Below are 24,441 nucleotides of genomic sequence, written 5' to 3'. Positions count from 1 at the left end.
CCATCCTCCCTTTAAAGCTCGCTTCCTCCGTTTGGCTGCCCCTCACAAAAGTAGAGAGGGGCCGGTTCCAATCCAGGAATATCTAATGTGAACTGCAAATTATAAAGCAAAGAGTAATATGCAAATTAGGCATAATATACTTAAATAAATCTAACTCTAATGTAAAGACATTTAGAACAAGAATGAAAGTAGACGTTTGGCGTTACAGAAAATTTTAATGTTGAAATGACTTTTTTTCGGGAAACGTTATTTAGCGAATATGCAGATAAAAAAAAACTGCAAATTAGCACAAACGTGCAGCAGACAGTGTAAATAGACATATGCATTCTTTCAGTTTACCTTAACTTGTGCCTGTTGCCTGTCTCTGCTTAAGCTTGTTGTTTCCCAGCTGAACAGGATCCACCACATCATTGATTTTTAATTAGTCTTCTAAAAAATAACAGCGAGGAGGAAAAAAAGTTGCATCGGAATTATTGTTGCATATTTCAAAGCAGCCAAAATAACTCCCCATGACTGAACACGTTCTAGGTGGAGCAGTTATTTCACCTGAACACACTGAGCTCGAGGCAGACGAGCGACTCCGCCCCTTCCACTCCCATCCTGTCGGGAAATGTTCCGAGAGTGTCATCGGAGAGGTTCGTCCAAACTCCGCTCCGACTTTGAACCGCGACATCTGGGTTTAAACTGTGAGTATTCACAGACATGTGTAAAGGAGTTGCTCAGATATTAAAGCGAGTTTGTTTCAGTGGATTTTTAGTGCTTGTTGTCTACTTTGGTTTGCGCTATTACGCGTTAACTGTTAAAACTGTGTGAAGTGGAAAGGCTGGTTTGACTTGACGGATTGAGACTCCGCACGCAGATGATTGCCAAAGTCAGACATTTTGCAACTGAAAACACACTGTATACGTTTTTAGTCTCTTTTCTGCTCGCGTTACACGGATTTGTGTATTTCACTGTCGCCCCAAATCCGTGTAAACACGCAAACGTGTACGCTTATGACCCAGCTCCTCCACACTTTGTTTCTTCTCCCTTTTTATGCATTTGTGATTCGACTGCGTTTTCTTCTTGTTTCAGGCTAGTTCATCCCTCACGTTGGTCTGTTCCACCAACGGCTGCCTCTCTCTTCCATCAGCAGCAAGAGAAGACAGACTGTGAACAAAAGTCATCATGAATTGGGTAGTTCTCCAGGGCCTCCTCAGCGGAGTGAACAAATACTCCACAGCCTTCGGCAGAGTTTGGCTCTCGGTTGTTTTTCTCTTCAGAATTATGGTGTTTGTGGTGGCAGCAGAAAAGGTGTGGGGAGATGAACAGAAAGACTTCACATGCAACACAAATCAGCCCGGCTGCCATAATGTCTGCTTTGACCACTTCTTCCCCGTCTCCCATGTGCGCCTGTGGGCCCTCCAGCTTATCTTCGTCACCTGCCCCTCATTCCTGGTGGTGATGCACGTCGCCTACAGGGAGGACCGAGAACGGAAAAATCAGCTAAAGTATGGCGAGAACTGCAAGCGTCTCTACCCAAACACGGGCAAGAAGCGTGGAGGCCTGTGGTGGACCTATATCCTGACTTTGGTCTTCAAAATAGGCGTGGACGCCACCTTCGTCTTCCTCGTTTACCACATGTACGAGGGCTACAGCTTCCCCAGTCTCATTAAGTGTGCACAGGATCCCTGCCCCAACACGGTGGATTGCTTCATCTCTCGGCCTACTGAGAAAAGAATCTTCACCATCTTCATGGTGGTCACCAGCTTGGCCTGCATCCTCCTCTCCTTTTTTGAAATCCTCTACCTAGTCGGAAAACGCTGCCATGAGTTTCTCAGCTCAGCCCATCACTCTCGTCAGGTCATCACCCACTCAATGTCCAGTGGAAGCAAACTGATGGAGGCAAACGCTCTAAAGTCAGCGGAACAAGGCACCACTGAAAAGAAGTCGTACTATGTCGTCGTATCTTGAGATACTGAGAACATTACACAGACTTTATGAAAAAGACATGGGAAAGCAAAGCTGTCTCTCGCCATTCTACAGCAACCTCCTTAAAAGACTTGACAGAAGATTTTTCTTCTTCTCAGAGACTGAACTGCAGTGTAGTTTATTCTATATGGTTTTAAAAGTTTAAATTCTGCACTCCTCTCTGCTGTAGGGACTTATTTTACAGTTTACATTTCTTTAGCCCTTGCAGAGAATAAAAAACAATTTGTGCAAAGCGGTGTCCAACTGAGCCTTGAGATCAAATACATGAGTCACTCGCTGGTTTGGCGAGTAAGGTTTTACAAACACATGTGGTTTGTGTGTAAGATTTTCCTTCTGCTCTTGCCCAGCCTCAAGGTGTTTGGTTCAAACTGTGTGCAGTCTTTCCCTCTGACTCAGACACTCAGTGTGTCAGACTCTTGGTGAACTGTATTTTTCATTATTTATCAAAAGGTTGGAAAGTTGCTGCATTTTACTTTCTGTATTTCCTGTGTACATGCAGTAGAGAACAAAGAGCAGTCAGTGATATCAGGGTGTTTATATTTCACTGTACTGAGATGCAGTTTTGTTGTGATTATTTTTCATTAAAGATTATAATTTTGCATTTTGAGTGTGTTTTTATTAGTGCAGGGTTGAGTCCTAGAGGTCCACACACTGCAGCATATACTGTATTAACTTCAGAATGAGAGCTGTAGTTCCAGTAAACAGATTCCCATGCAGAACAATGTAAAGCAGGCGGCCTGTCCAGAAAAGGATTAGAGGTTCTGTGGTTGGACTAAGGCGTCAGACTTTCTTCTCTTGTTTTCTTCCTTCATCCGTGTGTTTCATAAGGCCCTCTCTCATTGGCTGCACAAATTGCTTTGTTGCCATGAGCAGCGCCCTCATAACTTTTTACAGTTGATTGGTACTTTAAAACGGGCAGAGCAGGAACCTCCCACTCCTCGGTTTGTTTCATCCCTGCTGACGTGTGGATCCACCCAGCACAGGAATTTGCTATTCTGAATGGACAGCTTCAGTATTTACACTGTAAGAGAGATGAAGTAGATCTAAGGAGAGAGTTTTTTGCTCTCATTGAGACATGTAGACGTGAATGTTCAACTGGAAGTGTTAAAGTATATTTTAGTAGACACTCTTTTCAAAAATTACCCCTGAGGTCTGTAGATTATCGTAATAACATTCAGGAAAGCCACTTTCACCTTCACTGTGGAATGCCATCAGAAATATGACAGATGTGCACTAAGCAGAAAATTTTGTTTTGGTATGTGTGTACATGACTTAGGTCAAGCGATCCTTAAAATTACCTGAACTTTCAGAAATATTCTCCAGGCTGCCAGAGGTCCTTGTTGGGCCCATCTAGAGATGAATTAAATATTGATTGAGAGAATCTTAAGTAGTTGAGATTATTTGACTAATGCCCCCAAAACTCACTGGTACCGTCTGCCACAAATGAGAATATTTGCAAGTTTACATTGTCTTACATATTTAACTCGCTGTTGTTGAGTTTGGGGCTTTTGGTAGGAGAAACTTTGGAATAGGTGGTTGTTTCCCACCAGGTCCAGCACAATTAGATGCATTAGAAATGAGAATAACTGTAGTTAAGGCCATAATGTTTTCCTGTCATGGAACAATGCAGGTTTTCCTGAAGCAGTGTGACCAGTCATGATTTGGCTTATTAACATAAATTAGTCCAAGATTTTTTAGAGGATCCTTCCACAAGGGAAAAGGCACAAGACGAACGTGGACCTTTGATAGTTGATATTTTCTGGTGATGACAATAACCCAATAATAACTTTATTAACCTTCGTCACATAAAGTATTGTGTAATATAAACTGGCACTGAAATTTAGAGCAGCTTTATGTTCAGCTCTGTTCTGTGCTTGTTCTATGTGGTCTGTTTGTGTGGGTCTTTTCTTTAATGAGCCTCATCATCAGACCTTCCCTGGTGTATCTTCTCATCTTGCACCAACTTCCTCTGTTCTGTTTCCTTACTTTCATCACAACCAGAGAAGTGTTTATCCTGTCGTTTTGGCCTCTCACGTAAAGACTTGCCACGGTTGAGTCACAGACTGCATTTTTCCAGGCGTGCCTCATCTGCCTTGACTAGTTCTTCATTTAAAGTCTAGAAGACTCTTTTTTTTAACCCCTCCCCGAATTGAATGTAATTTCTGTCCACTGAACTGATCTAAGTTGTGAATTGCTGATGTTGTGCTGCCCTGCCCTCAGAGGATTTCCTGAAAAGCTCAGCTACAGCTGAAGCTTCAAGTTCAGCCATGTCATTTAAAGAGAGCACCACTCCAACAATCTGCATCTAGTGTTGCTTTTACATTTACAAAATGACACAAAGGTGTTTGTTGTTTGAATGCAAGACTGGAATATGTAAAGGAAGTTCTTTCTAAAGCATTTAAAGATATACAGTTGAATTAATTGTGGTTGTGCACATTTTCACCTGGTTCTGGTTCACAGTTCTTATTATATCTTTGTCTTTTAAGCGGTTTACAAGGTGCAAAGAGTAACAGTAACTTAACTTGATGATCAGGTTTGGTTTTGCACCGTGCATGTGACACCTGAACAGGAACTTCTGTGATTTCTGCGAACTTTTCCTGGACTTATTTTAACTTTTGTGTTTGGTGGGGAGACATGGCTATTATGAGCCTGTATCAAACCCATTAGGGCATTGTGTTTGTGATACTAAACAGTACAAACAAACCTGACTTATGTTATTGCATTATATTATTTGTATTCAAAGACTGAATAGAAATGCTTTCAGCACAAGAGCTGGCAAGTTGTAGCAAGGCCCTGGAATTTCAAACAAACAGACATTGGATGTTCCAGACAGGATCTTCATCTGCAAAATAATACAATAGTTTTTAACCTACAGATGATAAAGAGGAGACAAAAGCTGCAGCTTATGATCTTACAATGAAGAGGAGCTTGAGCGTTCTGGGAGTTTGTGAGTTGTTATCTGAGACGAGTAGACGTTTCAAAAAGCATAAAGGAAACACAATATTCAGCCTTGAAAGAAGAAAACTGATTCATTTACAAAGAAAAGAACACAAATCAAACAAATATATAAACTGATCTCCCCGCTAACAAAAGTCTAATCTTTTGCTTTAACCTCGTTAAAAGAAGAAGAAAAAAAGTAGTGTAGGGAAAGTTTCAACATGAAGAGGAAGAGTCACACATAACAACAAAAAATGTATTCACCTTAGGGTGTGTCCTCCTTTTAGTCTACTCTGTTAAGCACTCAGAAACAAGTTGAGGCAAGGCAGCAAACCCTGTTCTTGGAATCCTCAAACATAAAAAATGAAGCTAAGTGCTTTGCCTTTTAACCCTTTGAAAAATAAATAAGTAATATATTGAAAAGTTTTAATGCCAGTTAACGCTGTTCGATGAGATTTAATCAGTCAGATTAATGTTGGTACACCTCAGAAGGTACATGTGTGGGGAAGAAAACTCTTATTCATTGTGAAGTGATGATAAGTCTGATCTTCAGACCCTCAGAATGATTCCTGGTGGTCCCCAGATTGCCACCAGTACATTTGAACCAAGTGTGGTGATTGCTCCCGTATTTTCAAATCCTACCAGAATTACCCGGAAACAACGCAGTTCGTTGCTGTGATAGTTTTTATACTGTCTTGGCGAACAAGAGGCACATGGAGAGAGGGAGATGAGGAAAATCTGGGGGTAAGTTCTAGTCTTTCGTATTAACCACACCCACAAAGACATTTCTCAGCACTGCGCTCCCTTACCTGGCGAGCAGAGCCAAGTCTGTGCACTAAAGGAGTCAAACGAACTAAAAGAAACGACAGATCATCGGGGAATAAACACGTGCTTGCATCAGTTTGGAACAATTATGGATTAACCTTCTTGGGTTAGTGAAAACCTTTTTCTTCCTCCTCTTGATTTTGACATTTAAACTTCGTAAATGTACTTCGCGTTTGCGCAAGCTGGAAATGATCGCAGGCTGAGTGATCGATTCGCGGACTTTCGTGGAGCAATTTACGTAACTGCAATTTATCTCTGGTGAATGAGAAGAGCCATGTACGTACCGCGGTGTCCAAAAAGTCAAAAAACTAAACAAAACCCAAGACAGCCCGTGCGTAAAAGGCTTTTTTAACGACCTGTAAAGATTCCAAGAACCCGCGTCTACTCATAAACAAATTAACATGATAGGACTGGTGCTTATATATCTCCTTTTAATGTTTAACTGTTTAACTATAAAGTTCCAAAAAGTACATTTTATGTGTATAAGGTTGGGTGTGTTAGTGTTGGCTCAGCTATTTCCTTTTTGATCAAGCTGGCATGAAGCCTCCTCATAATTGCGTTTGTGGGTGTTTCTGGTAGCACTGATAGATTAGAAGTGGGAGCTGTTTTTAAATAAAAAATCAGCTTTACAAGATCCAGTGCCATTTTTTTCCTTTTAAGTAAGAAAATGTTTTTATTTTTAAAGAAAGCCTCGTATGTAAGAGCTCACAAACACTAACGTTCAGAGTCTCAAAGCAGATAATTCAGGTGATAGTGAATATATGCTCAACCATTCTTCATTTTACCACATCCAGGTCTGAAGAGAAACTGCTACCAAGATACTTAACTGCCAGACTAGACCATGGACTGGAAAACCTTTCAAGCCCTCCTCAGTGGGGTGAACAAATACTCCACGGCATTTGGGCGTCTTTGGCTGTCAGTGGTGTTTGTGTTCAGGGTGTTGGTGTATGTGGTGGCAGCAGAACGAGTGTGGGGTGACGAGCAGAAGGACTTTGACTGCAACACCAAGCAGCCCGGCTGTGCCAACGTCTGCTATGATCACTTCTTCCCCATCTCCCACATCCGCCTATGGGCCTTGCAGCTCATCTTTGTCACCTGTCCATCATTAATGGTGGTCATGCATGTGGCGTATCGTGATGACCGTGAGCGCAAGTACAAGGCCAAGCATGGTGAGAACACCAAGCTGTACAACAACACGGGCAAGAAACATGGCGGCTTATGGTGGACTTACCTGATCAGCCTCTTTGCTAAGACGGGCATTGAAATCGCTTTCCTCTATATCCTCCACCGAATATACAACAGCTTCTACCTGCCAAGGCTGGTCAAGTGTGAAGTGTCGCCTTGCCCGAACATTGTGGACTGCTACATTGGTCACCCCACTGAAAAAAAAGTCTTTACATACTTCATGGTCGGAGCTTCAGCCCTCTGCATCGTCCTGAATATCTGTGAGATCTTTTATCTCATCTACAAGCGCATTGTACAGTGTGCAAAAAAGGTTAAAAGACGCAACCGCGCCATGGACATCCAACATGACGACTTTGAGGACCCCTTTAACAACTCCAACCGTGTTGGGTCGAAGCATGATCTAAAGGAAAAGCCTTCATTCCTCAAATCTTCATACAAGTCTCCTCCATACAGACCATCTGCAATCAGACTTGAGGAGAAGATACGAGCCTCTGCTCCTAACCTATCTATCTCATGATCAGAGCTGAAACCAGGCCAAAGAGCAAAAGCTCTGCAGAGTTTGGGCTGCAATCCAAAGACAGAACTAAAAAAATGAGAGACTCAGAACAATGAGCCAAACTACATTCTGTCAGAGCCTGGAAGTTGAGTCATCAGTACTGGATTCATCCTGTGGACCCTTGTGTCCACATGCAACACTTAAGGAGCACATGAACTTTTGTTTTGGCTTGAAGCAAAATTGGTCTTTTAGTGATATGCGGTTTGAATTTTTTAATAAAGGTTCACTGCGCGGTGAGGGGTTGGTGGTGGTAATGAATCCTCCCTGCCAGTATCCACATGTCTGAGCACCCTACTTCCCGTTTTGCTTCTGTGATCCCTTTATTTTAATTTGAACTTAAATCATGGATTTCCTTTCCCAGTTTTATAGTAAAGTGTTGTGCAGCAGAGTGTGGAGGCTCGTTTGGTGATACGTATGTTTGAGGAATAGTAGAAATTGTGCAAACTGGCTTAAAAAATGAGTTTTCTATTGCATTTAGGATCAACTATGGTAACAAAAAATGCATTTATTGTTGTTGCATTGTTCCTTCTGAATCCTTGGTAGACATGTTGCTTGGTCTCAGTTTATGCTGTAGACACGCTGTGTTTTGACGTACTTGTACACAACGCCATCTGATCCAAGACCACTGTTGATTTTAAAGGTGAAAGGAATGCTGCTGTTTAATTCAGTGCTGGAAGACTGTGGACACACACACGGCTCACGGAACTGTATTCAAGTATTTTTGTGAGTCATTCATTGGCGACTGTGGAAGCTCTGAGGAATTGTATTTCCTGTCCTTGTTATTATTTCATTTTTATTATTGTAAAGATGTTAAATGTTTGGAATATGTTTCTGTTTGTTCTTTTATCAGAGCGTCACTCCATGCCAGTTCAAATGCCTAAAATGTCTAAAAACAGCCCTAGCTTCATCCTCTTTGTTGCTATTAAGAGCTGCCTTTAATCCCCTTGATTAATTTTTTTTTAGGCCGATCTGTGATCAGGTGGGACGTCTGCTTGTCATTATATTATGTTCAAGTTGTTTCAAAAACATACGTTGATTTGAAAAATCAACATACGTTTGACAACTTTCACATTTGTAAACAAGTTAGAATTTAGATAACTACATAACTTAGATTTTGGTCACCGACTCATTCCTACGGGCTTTGCTTGTCTAAGATCTTTAGCGGACATTTCTGGAATCTCAATCTGCCTGTCAGGCTCACAAAGCCGGTTTTAAAAGGTGTAGCGGGAACCGTTTTTATCCTGAGTCATTTACGCAAGCTGGAAAATTACTATAGAAATGGTGAAGATGCACTCTCACCTCCATTGACTTGCATTGCAAACTCATTGTTACAAGGTACTAGTTTGAAACCCAGCTGGGGCCTTTCTGGAGGAGTTTGCATGTTCTCTGGTGCCCAGAGACGTACATGTCATGTTAACCGATGACTCTAAATTGGCTGTGGGTGTGAGGTACGGTTAAAAAGCACAAAATAAATGTGAGTATAGGTATAGCTACCTTTCAGGCCACGAATCATACCAGATAAGACACAGGTGATCCTTAAGATTCAAGACAATTTATCAATCTTTATTTTTAAAACAAAGTCTACAGAAACATTTGCATTTTAGATTTGAAAATAAATACATTTAAAATAAAAATAACCTGTGTCAATACAGTTTTTCACCAGCCAGCTCAATGCCTGAGTCGAGGATGGAGAATGATGGAAACTCAAACGGTGATGTCATCCATGCCCACAAGATGCTTACTGGATAATTTATTGTTATAAACAAAGTCTGGCGATCATGTCGGCTTCGCCAGTGCCTGGAAACTAATGCAAGCACACTATTAAAACACAGGCACACAGGTCATGATGTGATTACACTTACTTTACATAAGGCACCGTTCCAGCAATGCTGTCATATTAATATCCAATTAGATATTTTACTCCGATTTGACTGGCATAGCCTACTGATCCTGATCTTCCATAGAAGATAAATTAACGCCGCGCCGCCGCGCCCCCCCCCCCAAAAAAAAAAAAAAACCCAACAAAAAACACAGACAGCTCCAGGTTACATAATCACGCTTTAGTGTTCAGTCTGAGAGAGAGAGAGCCTCTGGTTTGTCGTTCCTCTACAGTTTGCAGGCTGCCTGTGCCACCTTGGAGCTGGTTTTCCTGTTGAGGGTTCGACAGATGAAAGCTCCAGCATCCATCAGCTTAGAGAGGTCGACTCCCTGGGGTACAGACAAAATTTAAGAGGTCATATTAGAGCACTTAAGCACGGAAGTCGTAATTATCTTCAAGCAGCCAGGTAGCAGATCGAGCAGCATCGACGCAGACAAAGTCTGAAGTCCTCCTACCGTCTGAATTCCAAGTCCGTGCAGCATATAAACTACATCTTCAGTTGAAACATTCCCAGAAGCCCCCTGGGCATAGGGACAGCCTCCCAGTCCAGCTACTGATGAATCCACCACACTGATTCCCATCTGAAAAACAAACAAACACAAAGCATAGAAATCAGGAAAACAGACAACAGTGACCAGCTGCAGCTATTCAAAAATACCAGGTTCTCTTTTAAAGAGACTGAGTGGTAATCAACAGCAAAATGGGGTGATTAAGAAAAAATACACACAAACAACATGGCACCACCAGCTGGAAGTTAATGGCTGTCATGTGACTTCCTCTATATAATCACACAGAAAGAAAATTGGAAGCAACAGAACAACTCTTCCTTTTCCCCCCTTTACAAACAATAAAAGCGTCAGCCTTGCTGCAGCTCACTCGGTGTACAGAGAGGTGTTCCTCACTCTCCTGCTCCGAAAAGCAGAACCACAAATAATGTTTTTCCTCTGTATTTTTTTAAAGAAGGTTAAAAAGTAGCGCCCAAGCTGGCAACAGTGAGGCAAACTCAAGCCTGATGATACAAACCCCGCCTAAAGAAATCAAATATTTGAGTACAATCCTGCAAACAACAGATCAGCTAAAAGGACACCCAATTATCCTTCTGCATTACTCAAAGATTAACCCTAGAACACTAACGTCAGGTGATTTTCACCCACGTGTCTTAGAAATGGTTGAATTCAAGAACAATTTTTTAATAAAGTTTTACCTAATCTAATCTTTAATAAACTGTCATCGTATCTTTATTTTTAGGGAGCACATACCTTAAACACTTTAAGCTGTAAGCTAATGATAGTTATGTAAGAGCAGATACATGCTGGAGCAATAAGCTGTACATTTCAGGTCCAATGGATGCATGATCTGACAAGTCGACTATCAAAATAATCGTTTGTGGCAGCCCTAAAATATGTGTGTGTAAACAAAATAGTCTCAAACCAGCCTGACCTGTAAAGCTACAAGGATGTTAGCCAGAGCCTGGCCATAGGTGTCATGACAGTGCACCGCCAACGCACTGACGGGCACCTCTTTAATCACTGCCTCCAACATTTTAGTCATGCTGCCTGGAGTTCCCACTCCGATGGTGTCACCCAGAGAAATCTCGTAGCAGCCCATGGAGTATAGCCGCTTAGCTACCTGTGAGGCAGAGGACAGATTGAGCGGCAACATCAATTAATGCAAAATAGTTTTGCTTTTTTTTTTTTTTAAACAAGCCATAACTCACATGTGCCACTTTTTCAGGTGCCACCTTGCCTTCATACGGGCATCCGACGACACAGGAGACATAACTGTGATGACAAGAAGCACATAAGCAAGAATTAGAGGGCAATTGAAGTGATTTAAAGATCTGCTGACAGTTGAGGGGAGGCCACTATTCTTACCCTCTAACTGGCACACCGGCCTCTTTAGCCGCTTTCATAACCTCGTCAAAGCGCTGTAAACTCTCATCTACTGAGCAGTTTATGTTCTTCTTGCTGAAGAGCTCAGACGCAGCACCAAATATGGCTACTTCTGGGGCTCCTGCCTTGACCTGAAGTAAATAAGAGCATTTCTTGTGAGGAATTAAACTGAAGCACCAACGATTGTGTGTGAAGATGGCGATGGAGGATGTTTATGTAGTGACGGTTGATGAGATTGGATGCTTGACACTCACAGCAGCCTGGAAACCCTGGAGATTGGGGGTGAGGACTTGATAAGTCACCCCGGGCTTCCTGCTGATACCCTTCATCACCTCCACCTGGTCTGCCATCTAACATTTGGATGACAGAAACCGGTCAGCAGTGACAGAAAGAAGTCATGCAGTTTGTGTATTGCCCTTAGCCGGATGTGCCAGCACTGTGTGTGCGTGTGCATACTCACCTGTGGAACCCACTTTGGGGAGACGAAGCTGGTAGCCTCAATGACGGACAGCCCCGACTCTGACAGCATGTTAATTAATTTAATTTTGGCCTCTGTTGGTACAAGAGTCTGAAAGTGCAAAGAGTTGGTTATGTAAGCAGGGCTCTAGAGTGCGACCAATTTGGTCGCAAATGCGACCAAATTTTTCAGTGGTGCGACTAAAAATAAATATTTGGTCGCACAGGTGCGACCAACTGTTCCGGTAACAAAAAAAAAATCTCTGTAACTCTCCGTGTGGTCAACAACAGACACACATTATGCCCCTATCGTGGACTAAACCAATCAGAGATAGTCAGGGGCGGGACCTCTCTGATTGGCCGTGGTCCAGTTGAAAGTGCAGGTGGAAGAGAGAGGTGAGTAGCTTGAATAAAGCGATATCAATTCATTAACGGATTCCACACAAAGACCTAAACACGGAGCGGACCCAACACATCAGAATCAGCTTCGTCTTTCTCGGCTTTCTCACCCGACGGCCTGAACACGGACACGCTGTCGGAGCTTAGCGATTCTTCGGGTCCGCGCTGTGTTTACGTCTTTTTGCGCTGATTCTGAGCTGCAGGTTTTGCCTCTCTCCAACCAAAATTCACCGAGCCTGCAGCAAAAGAAGCAGCAAACTGCGCTTCACATTTGATCAATGTCGTCATGAATTCCCTCTGACTTTTGCTGTTTTGCTTCCACCACGATAAAAATCACACTTCCTGCACAGCTCTCTCTCTCTCTCTGTACTTCAGGAACAGTTTCCCGTCTCAAATCTGTTTTCTGCATTATTCATTCGCTTATTACCCACCAGTCTAGCGTTGTTTACAGCGCTTTTTCTTTTTTCACTTAAATGACCTCGGACAAGAAAGCCTAATTTCTGCTGTTCAATACTGAAGAAATTTAAATTTCTTAAAATTATGCAAAATTGCAGAATATTTTTAAGGTTATCTGCTATAAAAAGCCAGACCAGGAAAATCTCCTTCATGTTTTCCTGTGTTTTATTCTCAGTTACTTTCACACAAAGGCATCTGCTGTGATTTTCACAATTCTGATGAAGTCTCATGTGTATCAGTACTGATAAATGATCAGAATTATAATATTTCTGACTGTCTGAGGCTAAATTGAATCAAATCAGGACTTTGAGAACCGGAATTGAATGGATTATAGAAATCAGTGATGATACTCAGCCCTAGTGAGCAGCCTAGGCCTGAGAGAAGTGGATGTACTGTAGCTGTGGGTAATAAGAAAAGATGAAAAGAACTATTGATAACTTTTTTGTTAAGTTAAGGCCTGATCTGTCTGAAATTCATAGCCAGTGCTCTGACACGGTGCCATCAATATTTGAATGCTGAAAAAGCACAGTGTATCCAGAAAACACATTATATGCTGCAGTAAATGCACTGCCCAAGTGTCCCCTCTCCCCACGGCCTTTCAGCAGCAGACAGCAGCAAACAGGTCGTCAGAGGAGGCCAAGATGATGATTAAGTTTTTAACATTTTCTACAATATTGACAAAGCACTTTAAGCACAAGTTTGTTAGTTAATAATTTAGAAATTAATATTGTCTGTATGGACTTCCCCCCCCAAAGAAAGTGCACATGTAAAACTGCGGTGTTAAGCGATGCGGTTGAAAAATTTGAGTGCGCCTAACTTTTGTGCCGGTACGCCTAAATTTTTAAAGTTAGGCGTACCGGTGCGCCCATGTCAAAAAGTTAGTCTAGAGCCCTGGTAAGGATCGACATAACTAACTCGGGTAACTCTGTTATCACCTGGTGACGCAAAGCACGAACTATGCGCCTGCGCCATCGTAAACACACGCTACCTTCTCATTCTGAAGGCCGTCTCTTGGTCCCACCTCCACTATTTTCACCTTCCCTGGAAAAGCCTGGGCCGCTCTTACTCCAGCCTAAAACACGAACAGAAGAAACAAGTGGTGTTAAATTACCATCAGCTAGGGTTAGGGGCCTCGAACATGTAACGACAATTAGCATAACAGCAGGGGACGCTAACAGCTAGCGGACAAACACGGCCGTGCATCTAAGCAGCGCGTCATATCACACACAATTCAAACTCACTGCTCTGTGCGCCGCCGCGGAGCTGAACGACAGGCAGTGCTGCCCCATAAGCGACGTTAAAGCGTTCCTGTGGACGAGCTTCATGACAGTCGCCATGATGGTCCAGCCTCCGGTTTGACGTCACGACGTCCCTACCAGGCGCGGAGTCCTCACAGGCTCACGAAAGCACCGCGTGGACGCCATCTATGGGCGAAAGGGTGGAACTGAAAGAATTGTTTATGATTTATGACGCGCCAAATCACAATAATAGTTTCCTCCAGGCGCTTTGTATCCTCTACAATACACTCAAAATCAAACGACCCACTGTGAGCAAGCACTTGTGGACAGTGGAACGAGAAAACTCAATGTTAGCAGGAAGAAACTTCAAGCAAAACCAGATTATTAATTATTATCTTTTAATTTTTAATTTAGCTCACTTTTGGTTTTCCTTGTGGCCAGATATGTTTCCTTTCCTTTTAAAATATAATTAGGTCCACAATATTTGTAATTTTGCATCTGTACACTATTACAGTGGCAAACTATGGATGAAAGACTATGTGTTCGTGGTCCTTCATTTTCAGAGCTTCAGTGGTAAATGGCAAGGCAGTTTAACCAGATAAAACATATAGAGTTGATTTATTGTCGAAGTGTTGAACTTGTGTTTGGTAGCTTTTATCTGTAATGTAATGGGGAAAATTCTAGTTTTCACATTATGTGTCAATATGACCTTGTGAAACAATGTTTCACTGTGTTATCTGCTAACTGTAAGGGCGTACAAGGACGAAACTCCCAAGAAGACCAGTGCCGGGATCTTCATGGGAAACTGCTCTCTGCCCAGCAACAGCCCATGGGACAAAAAACCTGTTGTAACGGAAAAGATACCGAGAGCTGTGTGTGGGTATAAAAGAGACCTGCAACATCTTAAGGGCAGAGCTCGCATGACTGTGAACTGTGATGTTTGATGTGTGTTGGCTCTCCTGCATGCAGTAATTAAAATAGCCTGACCACAGCTGACCGTGTTGCAGACTTTATTACTAAAAAATTCCACGACAGGAACTTTCAGAATAAGGTTTAAAGAACAAAAGTAGGTGTATCAGAGGAATAGCAAGAAATTCAGCAGACAACTAAAGTGAATGATCACAGAATTATTTCCATGGTTAAGAAAAACCTCCCCACAACATCGAACCAAGAACATTCTTGAAGATGTAAGAAAATCATTGTCAGTGTCTACAAAACACACCATTATGAAAGCAAACTATAGAAAGTTTACATCGAGGTACAAGAAAGTGAGATAATTAACTGGAAGATGACTGAATTTTTCATCTTGATCCAATTTTCCCCTGTTTAAATAGGTTATATTCAACATTGTTGTAATATTTTGTCGTTTATTATTTAAACTTTTCCATCACAGATGCCGTAATGACTCCAGAATTGATTTTATTGGTAACATGCAATTTGCATTCAGAGTTGTAAAGTTTTTGTATATACTGATGTATTTGTTCCAAGATGACAAAACTATGTACAAAATTTTATAATTTTTTCAGGTTTAGTTTATTGCACTTTTTCACTGTTACCAGTTTTCCCACAATCGTTGTCCTTTATCTTATTTATTTTTCTATGACTTTACTTCTATCTTACTTTACACCATTTAATACTCCTATAAGAATAATAAAAAACAGAGCCTCCTTTGAATGAGAAGTCGTTCGGTTGTTCGTGATTAAAGTTAAAGACCCAGAAACAAATTTATAAAAATATCTTTAATGTGTCCAAAAGTAAAAAACAAACAAACAAACAAATAAATTATGCGTTTGTATCATACTGCATATCATAACAAAACATTTAAAAAGACTGTCCCTACAGGATACAGGTGATCATTCTGTTCTTCACCTTTTTGCTGAAAGGCTGGCAGAAAGCAGCCAAAAGGACCAAAGCTTTTCATGCACGAGAGAAAAAAAAGCTTATTGAAAAGATTATAATATCATATTATGATTGAAGCAAAGGAAACACATAATATGCATGCTTCAGATACTGCATATCTTTATGAAGCTTAACAGAAAACCTTCATTTTTTTTCTGACAAAGCTCAACAAACTGATAAGAAAAGACTAAACTAATACACAACATATCATAAACGTATGTTTTTACATGAGTGAATCCCACATTTTATGCATAAACTCTCCTGCATGGCTTTAAAGTGCCCCTGTTAAGCTTTTGGGGTTTTTCCCTATTCTTCACACCTTTATTAAAAGTAAAGTTTCACCCACCCACACAAAACACTGAAGTGAAACTGCCTGTGAAACTGGCTGTTCTTCCATTACTTCTCTATGTCACCATGTAAAATGCCAGTTTAGCAGCTAAACAAAGAATGCCTCAGCTACATCCAGTTGCACCAACTGCCTAAAAGTCTGCCATTTTTCTCTTTTCTACAAACGAAATGTAAAACATGTCAGCAAACCAAGTATTCTGCGAGGCTGGAAGAATGAAAACAAGCTTTTGTGCCCTCCGGCTGATGAACTGAAGACCTGGTGAATTTCTTTTATTCCATTTTTAATAAAAAAAAAAACTAATGACAGTAGAAATCACAAAAATGCTGCACGGCTAACCATCTTTAGTTGTGTTATAATACAGCCTAGAAAACAGGTTTTATTTTTCTGTTGTGTTTTAATTGTAACTGTTATATAACTGTTATATTCATCCACTATTGAACCATTTGAACTGCATATTCTCTTAGCTAAAGATTTTAGCTGTGCTTTTAGCAGGATATTTCATTTTTGATCATTTCTTATATGTTTGAATCATTTATGCATGACTATTTTTGCCCAATTCTTCTTTTTAACCATTACTTTCAATTAATTATCTGCCAAAAATTCTTTAAGTTCAATCAATTCTTTAATGAAATTGTAATTTAATTAACTGCTCTTGCTAAAGTACTCTCTGGGGTACTTGTAACTCTGGCTGGATACCTCGCTTTCCTAGAACAGATCATTTCAGGCCGATGGTGAAAAGAGGAGCAGCAGTAACACTATGCACAGTACAATATGAGAAAAATGATTTTTGAATACTAATGAATGTAAACTTATTGTAGTAAACCCCTAAACTGAAAATAAGCATACCAGGGGCACTTTAAAACACAAACACTTCAAATATGGTTACGCATCTGCACACACACAAACACACGCACACTTTGGTCCAGTTTCACTGCAGCTCTTCGTCGCTGACGTCCACTTGCTGGATGATGAGGTCGGCGCCCGAGTCTTCTGCCAGGTCATCGTCGTCAGTCACCATCCAGCTCCTCTTTGTGTCCCCCTCCTCCTCCCCGTCCACGCCCAGTAACAGTGCCGGCTCCTCGTTGTGCCCCTCCAGGCTGTTCATGGGGACGTCGTCACAGCCCACTTCCTGGATGCACGCTGTGCACATGCGGTAGCGTCTCGTGCCCTCACACACCACATGCCCGGTCTCCTCGGTCACTTGACACTTACACTTCCTGCACACCAGCTTCCTGGCTTGATGAATCTGGGAGATTAAAAAGAAAAAGAAAAGATCGGATAAAGATTTATTCAATATTAGAGTAAATTTGTTTAGCAGCTTGTTTTCCTGGAGCTGAAAGCCGACACGGACACAGAAGAAAGTGTAAATTTACCATCTGCTGTGAAAACACCTACTGTCTCAAAATGGCTGCGTAGATGCTCCAGGCGAGTAAAGCGCTTATTGCAGGCCTGGCATGGATACGGCCTCTCCCCGGTGTGACAGCGCAGGTGACGCTTCAGGTCTGCTTTCCTCTTCACTGTGTGTGTGCAAAAGGGGCATTTGAAGCGCATGGTAGGATTCGAATCTGCAAAGAGGAACAGAGAAATTGTGACATTTGACTTTTTCCTATCATCTCTGTCCAAGTGTTCCAGTCATCATCATCTTCTGGCAGCACACACCTTTATTAAAGTGTCCAATAACACCCACAATCGGTGGTAGAGTAGCGTAAAGCTCCTCTGCCTTTTCAGCCTTTCGTGTCCGTGCCTCCTGGATGTCCAAGTCTTCGTGCTGGTTGGACCGAGCGCTGTTGGACGCTCGCCTCTTTGTGCTCCCTTTTCCACGCCGACGCTCTGATCCAGGCAAGGTGTACAAAGGGTCCTGAGGGTCCTGGAGGTCTTCTGCATCTGCACTGAGCTCGTTAACAGGGCTGTTAGGGTCAGTCTTCAGGGCTGAGGCCGAAGGATCCTGGTCCGAGTCCTTTCCCATAAAGCTAGACTGTGATCTGGAGTTGTCCCGAGTCCAGAGCGCAGGTGGAGGGCTAACAGAGCAGGGGCCCTGATGCTGCTCTGTGGAGTCTTCTCCTGCTCCGCTGGTAAAGCTACAGGTCTCAGACAAGCTGAGGCAGCGATCGCTGTCTTCATCTTTCACACTGATGTCCAAGGAGGACTTGATGAAGTTCTTGCAGTAGCTGATGACGTTGTTCATCTGCAGGTAGCTGGCTGCAGACATAACTTCAATCACATTGTGACTGGAGAGGTCCAGCTGGCCGGAGTAGATGAAATCCAGGATGACGGTGAAGGTCTCGGGGCTGAAGACGTCGAAGGTGGCGTTGACAGAGTCATCGGGCCCCTGGGACAGCAGCATGCGGAAGTAGCCGCTGCTGGCGTACAAAACATTGCGGTGAGCCCTGAAGAGCTGGCCCTCCACCAACACACTGCAGTCACAGAAAAGCTCCTGGCGACGCTGCTGGTTGAGCTGCTTCAGCATGTTGCTTTGGTGAGACACTGTGATGTCGGCCGTGTTGAACCACCTCTGAGGCTGCCTGCAGGAGACAACATGACAGCTTGCTCACTAGCTCTGTATGCAGGACACACTCACTTCTTTATCAAGAAAATAAGAAATGACAGAGGTCCCACAGACCCGGTGGACATTTATTACTGAACTTCTCCCAATGCCAAATTAACAGATAAATAAAGGAAACACGGGCTCCTGGATTTTAATGGTCTGGTAACAGCCTACAATGGTAATCATGGCACACTGATCTGAGCATAACAAACACAGCAGCATCACCACATGCTTGCAGCTGTCAATTATTGCATCTTTGTCTTTACACGGGCTCAGCAGAGGGCCCGCCCACCTGACTTTTTTCTGCATTTTGATTTGTTGAAGGATCCTTCAGGCAAAATCTTCTCCTAATGGGTTACACCCGACTCAAGTCAGTCAGAGAGCATCGGGTGACAAAACCTTTAATCATTTCTGAGGTCTCACGCGCTCCGGAAACCCCCGATGGAGTAAACGCGTCAGACTTGTAGGAAGAGAAAATAAAACACTGCAGCCGGACACGCAAAGAGAAAAAAAAATGTCCAGCACCCTGATTTTCAGAACAGTTCTCATTTCACGGTAACCTGTTCAATCCGTGCTCGTGCAGGCTCGGGATTGCACGCTTTCGTGTTTAATGAGCCATCAGCGCGGCTGTGTGACAACCTCCGCAGCGCCCGACAACCCACGGTGCAACGCCCGCCCGCAGGACTCCACGGTGCCTTTCACGGCACGCGAAATCAAGACTACCGTCCCCACCGAGCTCTTCCGCGTAAAATCAGACATCCTTCGACCTACAAAGCAACACGACAGTGCTGCAGTCCTGCGAGAGGAAAGCGGGCAGCCCAGTCTGTCTGTCCTGGAGCGACGCCCACTTCAGGCTTCAGCCAGCACACAATAGAAAAACAGACACAAACCTCCGGCAAGTGAGCGCGCTGCGAGCTGGAAAAACACATCTATTCGCATTGTGTAACAGTCTAGGGCAACGACGCACTAACACGCCCGTTTTCATCCTCAAGACCACCCCCACTTCTCTCCGGAGGTCCGGCGAGCAGCGGGGAGGATTTGACTGCTGCCCAAAGCGAGCGACTGCTTCGCAGGCGCGAGGTGTCGGCAGGACCCGCTTACGCCCCACGCCTTCTTACCCCCCCTGACAAAATCCATCGATACTCACTGGTGGCTCGATTCACCCGGCGCCCTGTACAGCCTGCTCGCCCCCAAGTCCGCCACCATATCCATGTTTAATTCCCGTTTGCCTTTCCCCCCCTCCGCTCTTTTCTTTGCTCGTCCAGGGTCCACAGTCAGGCACTTCCTGCTCAGCCCTAAAGACCGAAACCCGGTTAGACCGACTGGAGCACAGTGCTGACGTGGGTGTTTATTAACTGGGTGCCCGAGGGTTCAAGGAGCCATTTAAAGTCCCAGTGCCCCGTTTAAACAGACGCCCTCGTTGCGAAAGGAGCGATATTCATACAGTATTTGTGCAGGGCTCATGATGCTCCTCTAACCTTACCACACAGGTCCGAATCTTTAATCTGCCCCCGTATTTCAGAATTTTTTTTATATGTATATAACAACAAAAACCGGGGTCACAATCACTCCAGACAGTCAAGGCAAAGTGCGCGTTTCAGCTATTCAGTAAGAAAATTAATTTATTCTTTCATTGTTATGGCTCACAGATCAATACATTTATAGAGAAAATATCAGTTGTTAAGTCTGATCTAACAGCAAAGAGTAAACAAACATTTAGATACTCTTCTTGTAGTCAGCTGAATCATTAGAGTTTAACAAAAATAAAAACAATGCAGCTTCTCTTGAGGTCTTATGTGTCATTGCGCCAATGAGGAAGCTGGTGGTTCCCTTTGGTGATTTTAAAAGAGGATTTTTAAGCAACAGTCTGCTCGGGTTGCGTCAGCAAGTGCCGTTAGAAAATCCGGTGGGGTTCATGGTCTGCCAGCGCCACAGGTCCTCACCTGCATGGAAAGGAGTGCAAAGAAAAAACACAGATCATACGGGAGATGCTACAACGCATTTATTTGACTGTAGAAGAGCAATCATGGAGAAGAATCAGATTTTCCAGCGTGGCTGTCCTTACACATTCTTTCCAGGTCAAATTGAGCCTTCCAGCCCAGCTCCTTCTCAGCTACGCGAGGGTCGGCGTAGCAGGAAGCTACGTCTCCGCCTCTGCGAGGGGCGATCTTATATGGGATCTAAACAGAAAACACATTATGTTAATTACATGGAAAAATAAGGTGATCAGAGGTATTTCCACAGTGCCAGATTGGTCGTGCTTTGCGTCACTTCTAGAAAACAGACTATAAACATGATTCAGCTCTCACAGTAACCACGATGACTCACCTCTTTTCCGGAAGCCTTCTCCATGGCTTTCACCATCTCAAGCACTGAGTAGCCTTTTCCTGTCCCAAGGTTGTAAACCTACAGACACACACACACACACTAATAAATATCTAAAGCATCTATGTGACAATGGTCGTGATGGAAATTTGCTCCAAGTTGTTATACCTTGCACCCGCAGTCCTCCTTCAGCTTCTTTAGAGCAGCTATGTGTCCCTTTGCCAGATCCACAACATGAATGTAATCTCTCACACCTGCAAAGAGAAAGGAGCCTCGTTTTCATGGTACCGAGTATCTGGCTGCTATTTAAAGTGCTATTTCAAAGCAAGTGCAGTGATTTGCAGTAATTTCGTTACCTGTGCCATCGATCGTGTCGTAGTCATTCCCATATACGCTCAGACACTCTCGTCTCCCAACGGCGACCTAAATTAAGCAATGCAAGCAAATCGGAGTCATGTGATTCATGGAGACAGATGAAAGACTGAAATACAATCACTATGATGAGCACAGCGTGGCATCTGGCAGAGACTTTAGATACCTGGGCAACATATGGCAGCAGGTTGTTAGGGATACCCTGAGGGTCCTCTCCTATCTGACCGGAGCAATGAGCTCCGATTGGATTGAAATAGCGCAGCAGCACAGCATTCCAGTCCTGCCCACAGAGAAGGAATAATGAGACAACTCAGGAGATGGAAGTGTGTGCGTCTGTGAATGTCTTTCTTCTGAGTTTACCTTCTCAGCTTTACAGTGGTCCTTGACCATCTCCTCGATGAAGTACTTGGTCTTCCCGTAGGGGTTAGTGCAGCCTCCCACGGGGTGCTGCTCATCTATGGGGAGGCGCTGGGGGTCTCCATATACTGTGGCGGAGCTGCTGAAGACCAGATTGCGCACTCTGTGAGCCTGCATCACCTGGGGGACGTGCAGATGCACATAAACACGGCACATACACACAATCAGTGGCCAGCGAGTCAGCAGTCCACAGCTCAGGGCTGAGGAAAAAAGGCTGATTCTGGCTGTTATGATGAGCTCCACATGCATAACATATCAGAAGGATGCGGTTTTAGAATTTATCAGCTCATTTTCAAATGAACACACGGGTGTGCGCTCAGCAAACACAGAATAAGGTCAGAGCAGGGATTAATAATGAGTGCAGAGCAAAGATTGAAAGTGCAGATCTGAGATCAGTTTACCCAGGAGCTACTGACTGACCTCAAGCAGGTTCATGAAGGCGGTGAGGTTCACTTTGTAGTAGAGTAACGGCTTCTCCACCGACTCGCCCACAGCTTTCAGCCCCGCGAAGTGAATCACAGCACTGAAGGAATGCTGCAGCACACAAACAGAGAAGCACATGTGTGACACAGGCCGGTTTCAGATTTAAGGCATGCAAATACTACAAATGAACTGCTTTTCATGACAGTTTATGCAGGCCAGCAGGGACATTTTTAAGGAAACAAACAAAGGCTAAAAAAGTTAAATGGTGGTGCATTTATCTTCTTGCTGATTGTTTTATGTGTGTAACAGTAAAGCAGAAACCGGGCTGTTTTTTTTTAGCCAAACAACCCCAAACACACTGACTTTACAAATCAAAGTGTGTACACTGTTGGCACTCTCTAAAACAGTAGCAGATGCAGATGAATAATTAGGAAAAACAAACCAAGTGTAACAACTTTCTGACCTTTTTGAACAGCTTTTCCAAGCCGGGGCGGTCGAGGAGGTCCAGCTCATGAAACTCAATGCTGGTTTTCAGGAGCTTTTCTATCCTGCGTATGCTCTCTGGCACATTCCCTTCTCCTCAATCCAAAACACAATGGATACACACACACACACACACACACACACATACAGAAACACTAGGTCTAAGTATCACGCTGATTACTTTTCAATTCAATTCAATTTTAATTAATCCAAATCAGTTGCCTGTAAGGTAGACCCTACAGTTTTTTCAGTAATTTTCTCAGTAAAAGCTCTTAATTGGTGAGCTCACCTCGCACAGCGTTACTGAAGTTATCCACCACGATTGGCTGGTAGCCTGCTTCAATGAGCTCCACCACACAGTGACTCCCGATGTAGCCTCCTCCACCTGTGACCAGCACCTTCTCTGCCATTCTTTGGGTCTGATGGATAAAAGATACAATAACATCAAGTCAATCAAAATCCTCTCTCAGTCTGAATGCTGTAGTGGAAGCAAAACTATGCCACCCTGACTGGAGGATGAGGAGATGCTTTATCCTGACACACCTGTCTAAAGCCAAGTGACACACCTGTATTGTCCCACGTCAGCAGGTTCAAGCCTTCACCTGTCCAACCACATGAAACAATTATATTGCTCGAAGAATAACACGTCAGTGACTACTGGCTATTGTTAAGAGCCATCTTATCTTTCGAGAGAGTGATATTCTCTTTCCAACAGGCCACAACTTCCCTGCACTTTGTATGATGAAACTTTATCACTCAGTTACAGTTATTACTCAGCTTGAAGACATCCTGTTTGTTCCACGGAAGCAATCAGAATATCTCAAGGCTTATACTTTATCTCTCTACAGAACTCCACATATTATAGTTAATTCAAATGGATGAAATATTGGATCAGAGCAACGTTGAAGGCTTTTTGTTTTTAAAAAGAGAAAAAAGTAAAAGCTGCTTCTTCAGGCTAAATAACCGAAACTGATAATATTACTTGAAGAATAAAAACATAACCTAAGTAATAAGTGCTAAAATGACACAACAGTTCACTTTCATTTAGAGTTTCTGTAAAATACTCACCGTTTCTCTTTGAGAGATGAAAAGGCGTTTCCGGTGGAGACTCTTGATAAACGTTGTCGGAAGCAGAAGCAGAAGAGGTGAGTGTTGAAGGTTTATCCGTCAGTTCATTCAGTGAAGTCTTCTAGTTTTTCCTGTAGACATTTCTTTACTTCCTGTAAAACGTGGGGCGGAGTCAAGCGAAAGTTTAACAGACAACTTCCTATACGCCTACTTTCAAAATAAAAGCACAAATGGTAAATTCACTTTAGTTTCAAGAAAGCGAAATCAACTTCTGTAAAACCATATGGGATAAATATAACTGATGGACTTCTTTACAGTCCATCAGTTTAGTTTAGTTTTAGATCTGTCGCTTTTTCCTTTACTCCTTAAATTCTGACATCCATTAATGTTACACTGATAAATACTTTAACCCCACTGGCCATCAGATGCTTTATTAGTAGCAGTCTATCCATCCATTCTCATCTGCTAATCTAATTCACCAAAATTTACCTATATACTTACTTTACTAATTGTCTTTGGTCTGTCGGAGGAAGCCAGATAGGATCCAGGTAAGCACAGGAAAAACGTGCGAACTCAAGACAGAGACCCCCAGACTGGATTCAAACCCAGAACCTTCTTATGTGAGGCTAGGAGGCTAGTGACCAGAAGGACAGCTCAGGTTTGGAGTTAAAGTTAGAGGGATGGGGCTGAGACATGTGCAGGAGAGGAACACTGAATATATATTGGATGCAGCAGGAGGAGGAAAACAGGTTCATTGATGGAGAGT

The 24,441-nt window shown here is 43.0% G+C and overlaps 5 protein-coding genes across 7 annotated transcripts; 2 read left to right on the top strand and 3 right to left on the bottom strand.

Moving 5' to 3' along the window:
* Positions 1-546: 546 nt before the first annotated feature.
* On the top strand, positions 547-2,510 carry gjb10 (gap junction protein beta 10). The gene is made up of 2 exons (XM_085390723.1): positions 547-686; positions 1,075-2,510. Exon 2 carries the CDS (start codon positions 1,168-1,170, stop codon positions 1,951-1,953), a length of 786 nt encoding a protein of 261 aa, XP_085246849.1. The 5' UTR covers positions 547-686; positions 1,075-1,167; the 3' UTR covers positions 1,954-2,510.
* A 3,174-nt stretch (positions 2,511-5,684) lies between these two features.
* gjb3 (gap junction protein beta 3) lies at positions 5,685-8,293 on the top strand. Its single transcript, XM_085390713.1, has 2 exons — positions 5,685-5,839; positions 6,528-8,293. The coding sequence occupies exon 2, from the start codon at positions 6,575-6,577 to the stop codon at positions 7,433-7,435; it is 861 nt and encodes a 286-aa protein (XP_085246839.1). The 5' UTR covers positions 5,685-5,839; positions 6,528-6,574; the 3' UTR covers positions 7,436-8,293.
* A 1,150-nt stretch (positions 8,294-9,443) lies between these two features.
* Positions 9,444-13,949, bottom strand: hmgcl (3-hydroxy-3-methylglutaryl-CoA lyase). The gene is made up of 9 exons (XM_085390712.1): positions 13,798-13,949; positions 13,545-13,628; positions 11,706-11,813; positions 11,500-11,595; positions 11,228-11,376; positions 11,071-11,134; positions 10,794-10,982; positions 9,809-9,934; positions 9,444-9,682 (listed from the first exon to the last, which is right to left on the bottom strand). The coding sequence occupies exons 1-9, from the start codon at positions 13,891-13,893 to the stop codon at positions 9,581-9,583; spliced, it is 1,014 nt and encodes a 337-aa protein (XP_085246838.1). The 5' UTR covers positions 13,894-13,949; the 3' UTR covers positions 9,444-9,580.
* A 2,341-nt stretch (positions 13,950-16,290) lies between these two features.
* zbtb8a (zinc finger and BTB domain containing 8A) lies at positions 16,291-20,038 on the bottom strand. 2 transcript variants are annotated; one of them, XM_085390707.1, is made up of 4 exons: positions 19,735-20,038; positions 17,702-18,564; positions 17,438-17,607; positions 16,291-17,288 (listed from the first exon to the last, which is right to left on the bottom strand). In XM_085390707.1, exons 1-4 carry the CDS (start codon positions 19,797-19,799, stop codon positions 16,971-16,973), a joined length of 1,416 nt encoding a protein of 471 aa, XP_085246833.1. In that variant the 5' UTR covers positions 19,800-20,038; the 3' UTR covers positions 16,291-16,970. The 2 variants fall into 2 exon arrangements, with proteins under 2 accessions (XP_085246833.1, XP_085246834.1); XM_085390708.1 differs by lacking the exon at positions 19,735-20,038 and adding an exon at positions 19,478-19,717.
* A 153-nt stretch (positions 20,039-20,191) lies between these two features.
* gale (UDP-galactose-4-epimerase) lies at positions 20,192-23,833 on the bottom strand. 2 transcript variants are annotated; one of them, XM_085390709.1, is made up of 11 exons: positions 23,676-23,833; positions 22,897-23,026; positions 22,588-22,703; positions 22,122-22,235; positions 21,645-21,821; positions 21,451-21,564; positions 21,269-21,335; positions 21,081-21,166; positions 20,916-20,993; positions 20,653-20,767; positions 20,192-20,530 (listed from the first exon to the last, which is right to left on the bottom strand). In XM_085390709.1, exons 2-11 carry the CDS (start codon positions 23,015-23,017, stop codon positions 20,469-20,471), a joined length of 1,050 nt encoding a protein of 349 aa, XP_085246835.1. In that variant the 5' UTR covers positions 23,018-23,026; positions 23,676-23,833; the 3' UTR covers positions 20,192-20,468. The 2 variants fall into 2 exon arrangements, with proteins under 2 accessions (XP_085246835.1, XP_085246836.1); XM_085390710.1 differs by having other exon boundaries at positions 22,588-22,700.
* Positions 23,834-24,441: the final 608 nt, after the last annotated feature.

This window comes from Rhamphochromis longiceps, linkage group LG19 (assembly GCF_057381845.1).
Source record: "Rhamphochromis longiceps isolate RC_006_pf linkage group LG19, R_longiceps_female_GT1.1, whole genome shotgun sequence".
Taxonomy (NCBI): domain Eukaryota; kingdom Metazoa; phylum Chordata; class Actinopteri; order Cichliformes; family Cichlidae; genus Rhamphochromis; species Rhamphochromis longiceps.
The sequence above is the reverse complement of the archived record's forward strand: the minus strand, read 5'-3'. Positions and strand labels throughout refer to the sequence as shown.

Bases quoted from the DNA above. Each gene is read 5' to 3' on its own strand.
- gjb10 (XM_085390723.1), top strand. From the start codon at position 1,168: ATGAATTGGGTAGTTCTCCAGGGCCTCCTCAGCGGAGTGAACAAATAC.
- gjb3 (XM_085390713.1), top strand. From the start codon at position 6,575: ATGGACTGGAAAACCTTTCAAGCCCTCCTCAGTGGGGTGAACAAATAC.
- hmgcl (XM_085390712.1), bottom strand. From the start codon at position 13,893: ATGGCGACTGTCATGAAGCTCGTCCACAGGAACGCTTTAACGTCGCTT. The intron at 10,983-11,070 runs GTGAGTTATGGC...TCTGCCTCACAG, and splicing joins CACCTGAAAAAGTGGCACAT to GTAGCTAAGCGGCTATACTC. The intron at 9,935-10,793 runs GTCAGGCTGGTT...TTTGTTTTTCAG, and splicing joins ACATCCTTGTAGCTTTACAG to ATGGGAATCAGTGTGGTGGA.
- zbtb8a (XM_085390708.1), bottom strand. From the start codon at position 19,572: ATGAAAACGGGCGTGTTAGTGCGTCGTTGCCCTAGACTGTTACACAAT. The intron at 17,608-17,701 runs GTGTGTGCTGCC...TCCTCTTTGCAG, and splicing joins TATTGGACACTTTAATAAAG to ATTCGAATCCTACCATGCGC. The intron at 17,289-17,437 runs GTAGGTGTTTTC...TTAATCTCCCAG, and splicing joins TACGCAGCCATTTTGAGACA to ATTCATCAAGCCAGGAAGCT.
- gale (XM_085390709.1), bottom strand. From the start codon at position 23,017: ATGGCAGAGAAGGTGCTGGTCACAGGTGGAGGAGGCTACATCGGGAGT. The intron at 21,167-21,268 runs GTAACGAAATTA...TTCTCTTTGCAG, and splicing joins CGACACGATCGATGGCACAG to GTGTGAGAGATTACATTCAT. The intron at 20,768-20,915 runs GTGAGTCATCGT...TTTTCTGTTTAG, and splicing joins AGAAGGCTTCCGGAAAAGAG to ATCCCATATAAGATCGCCCC.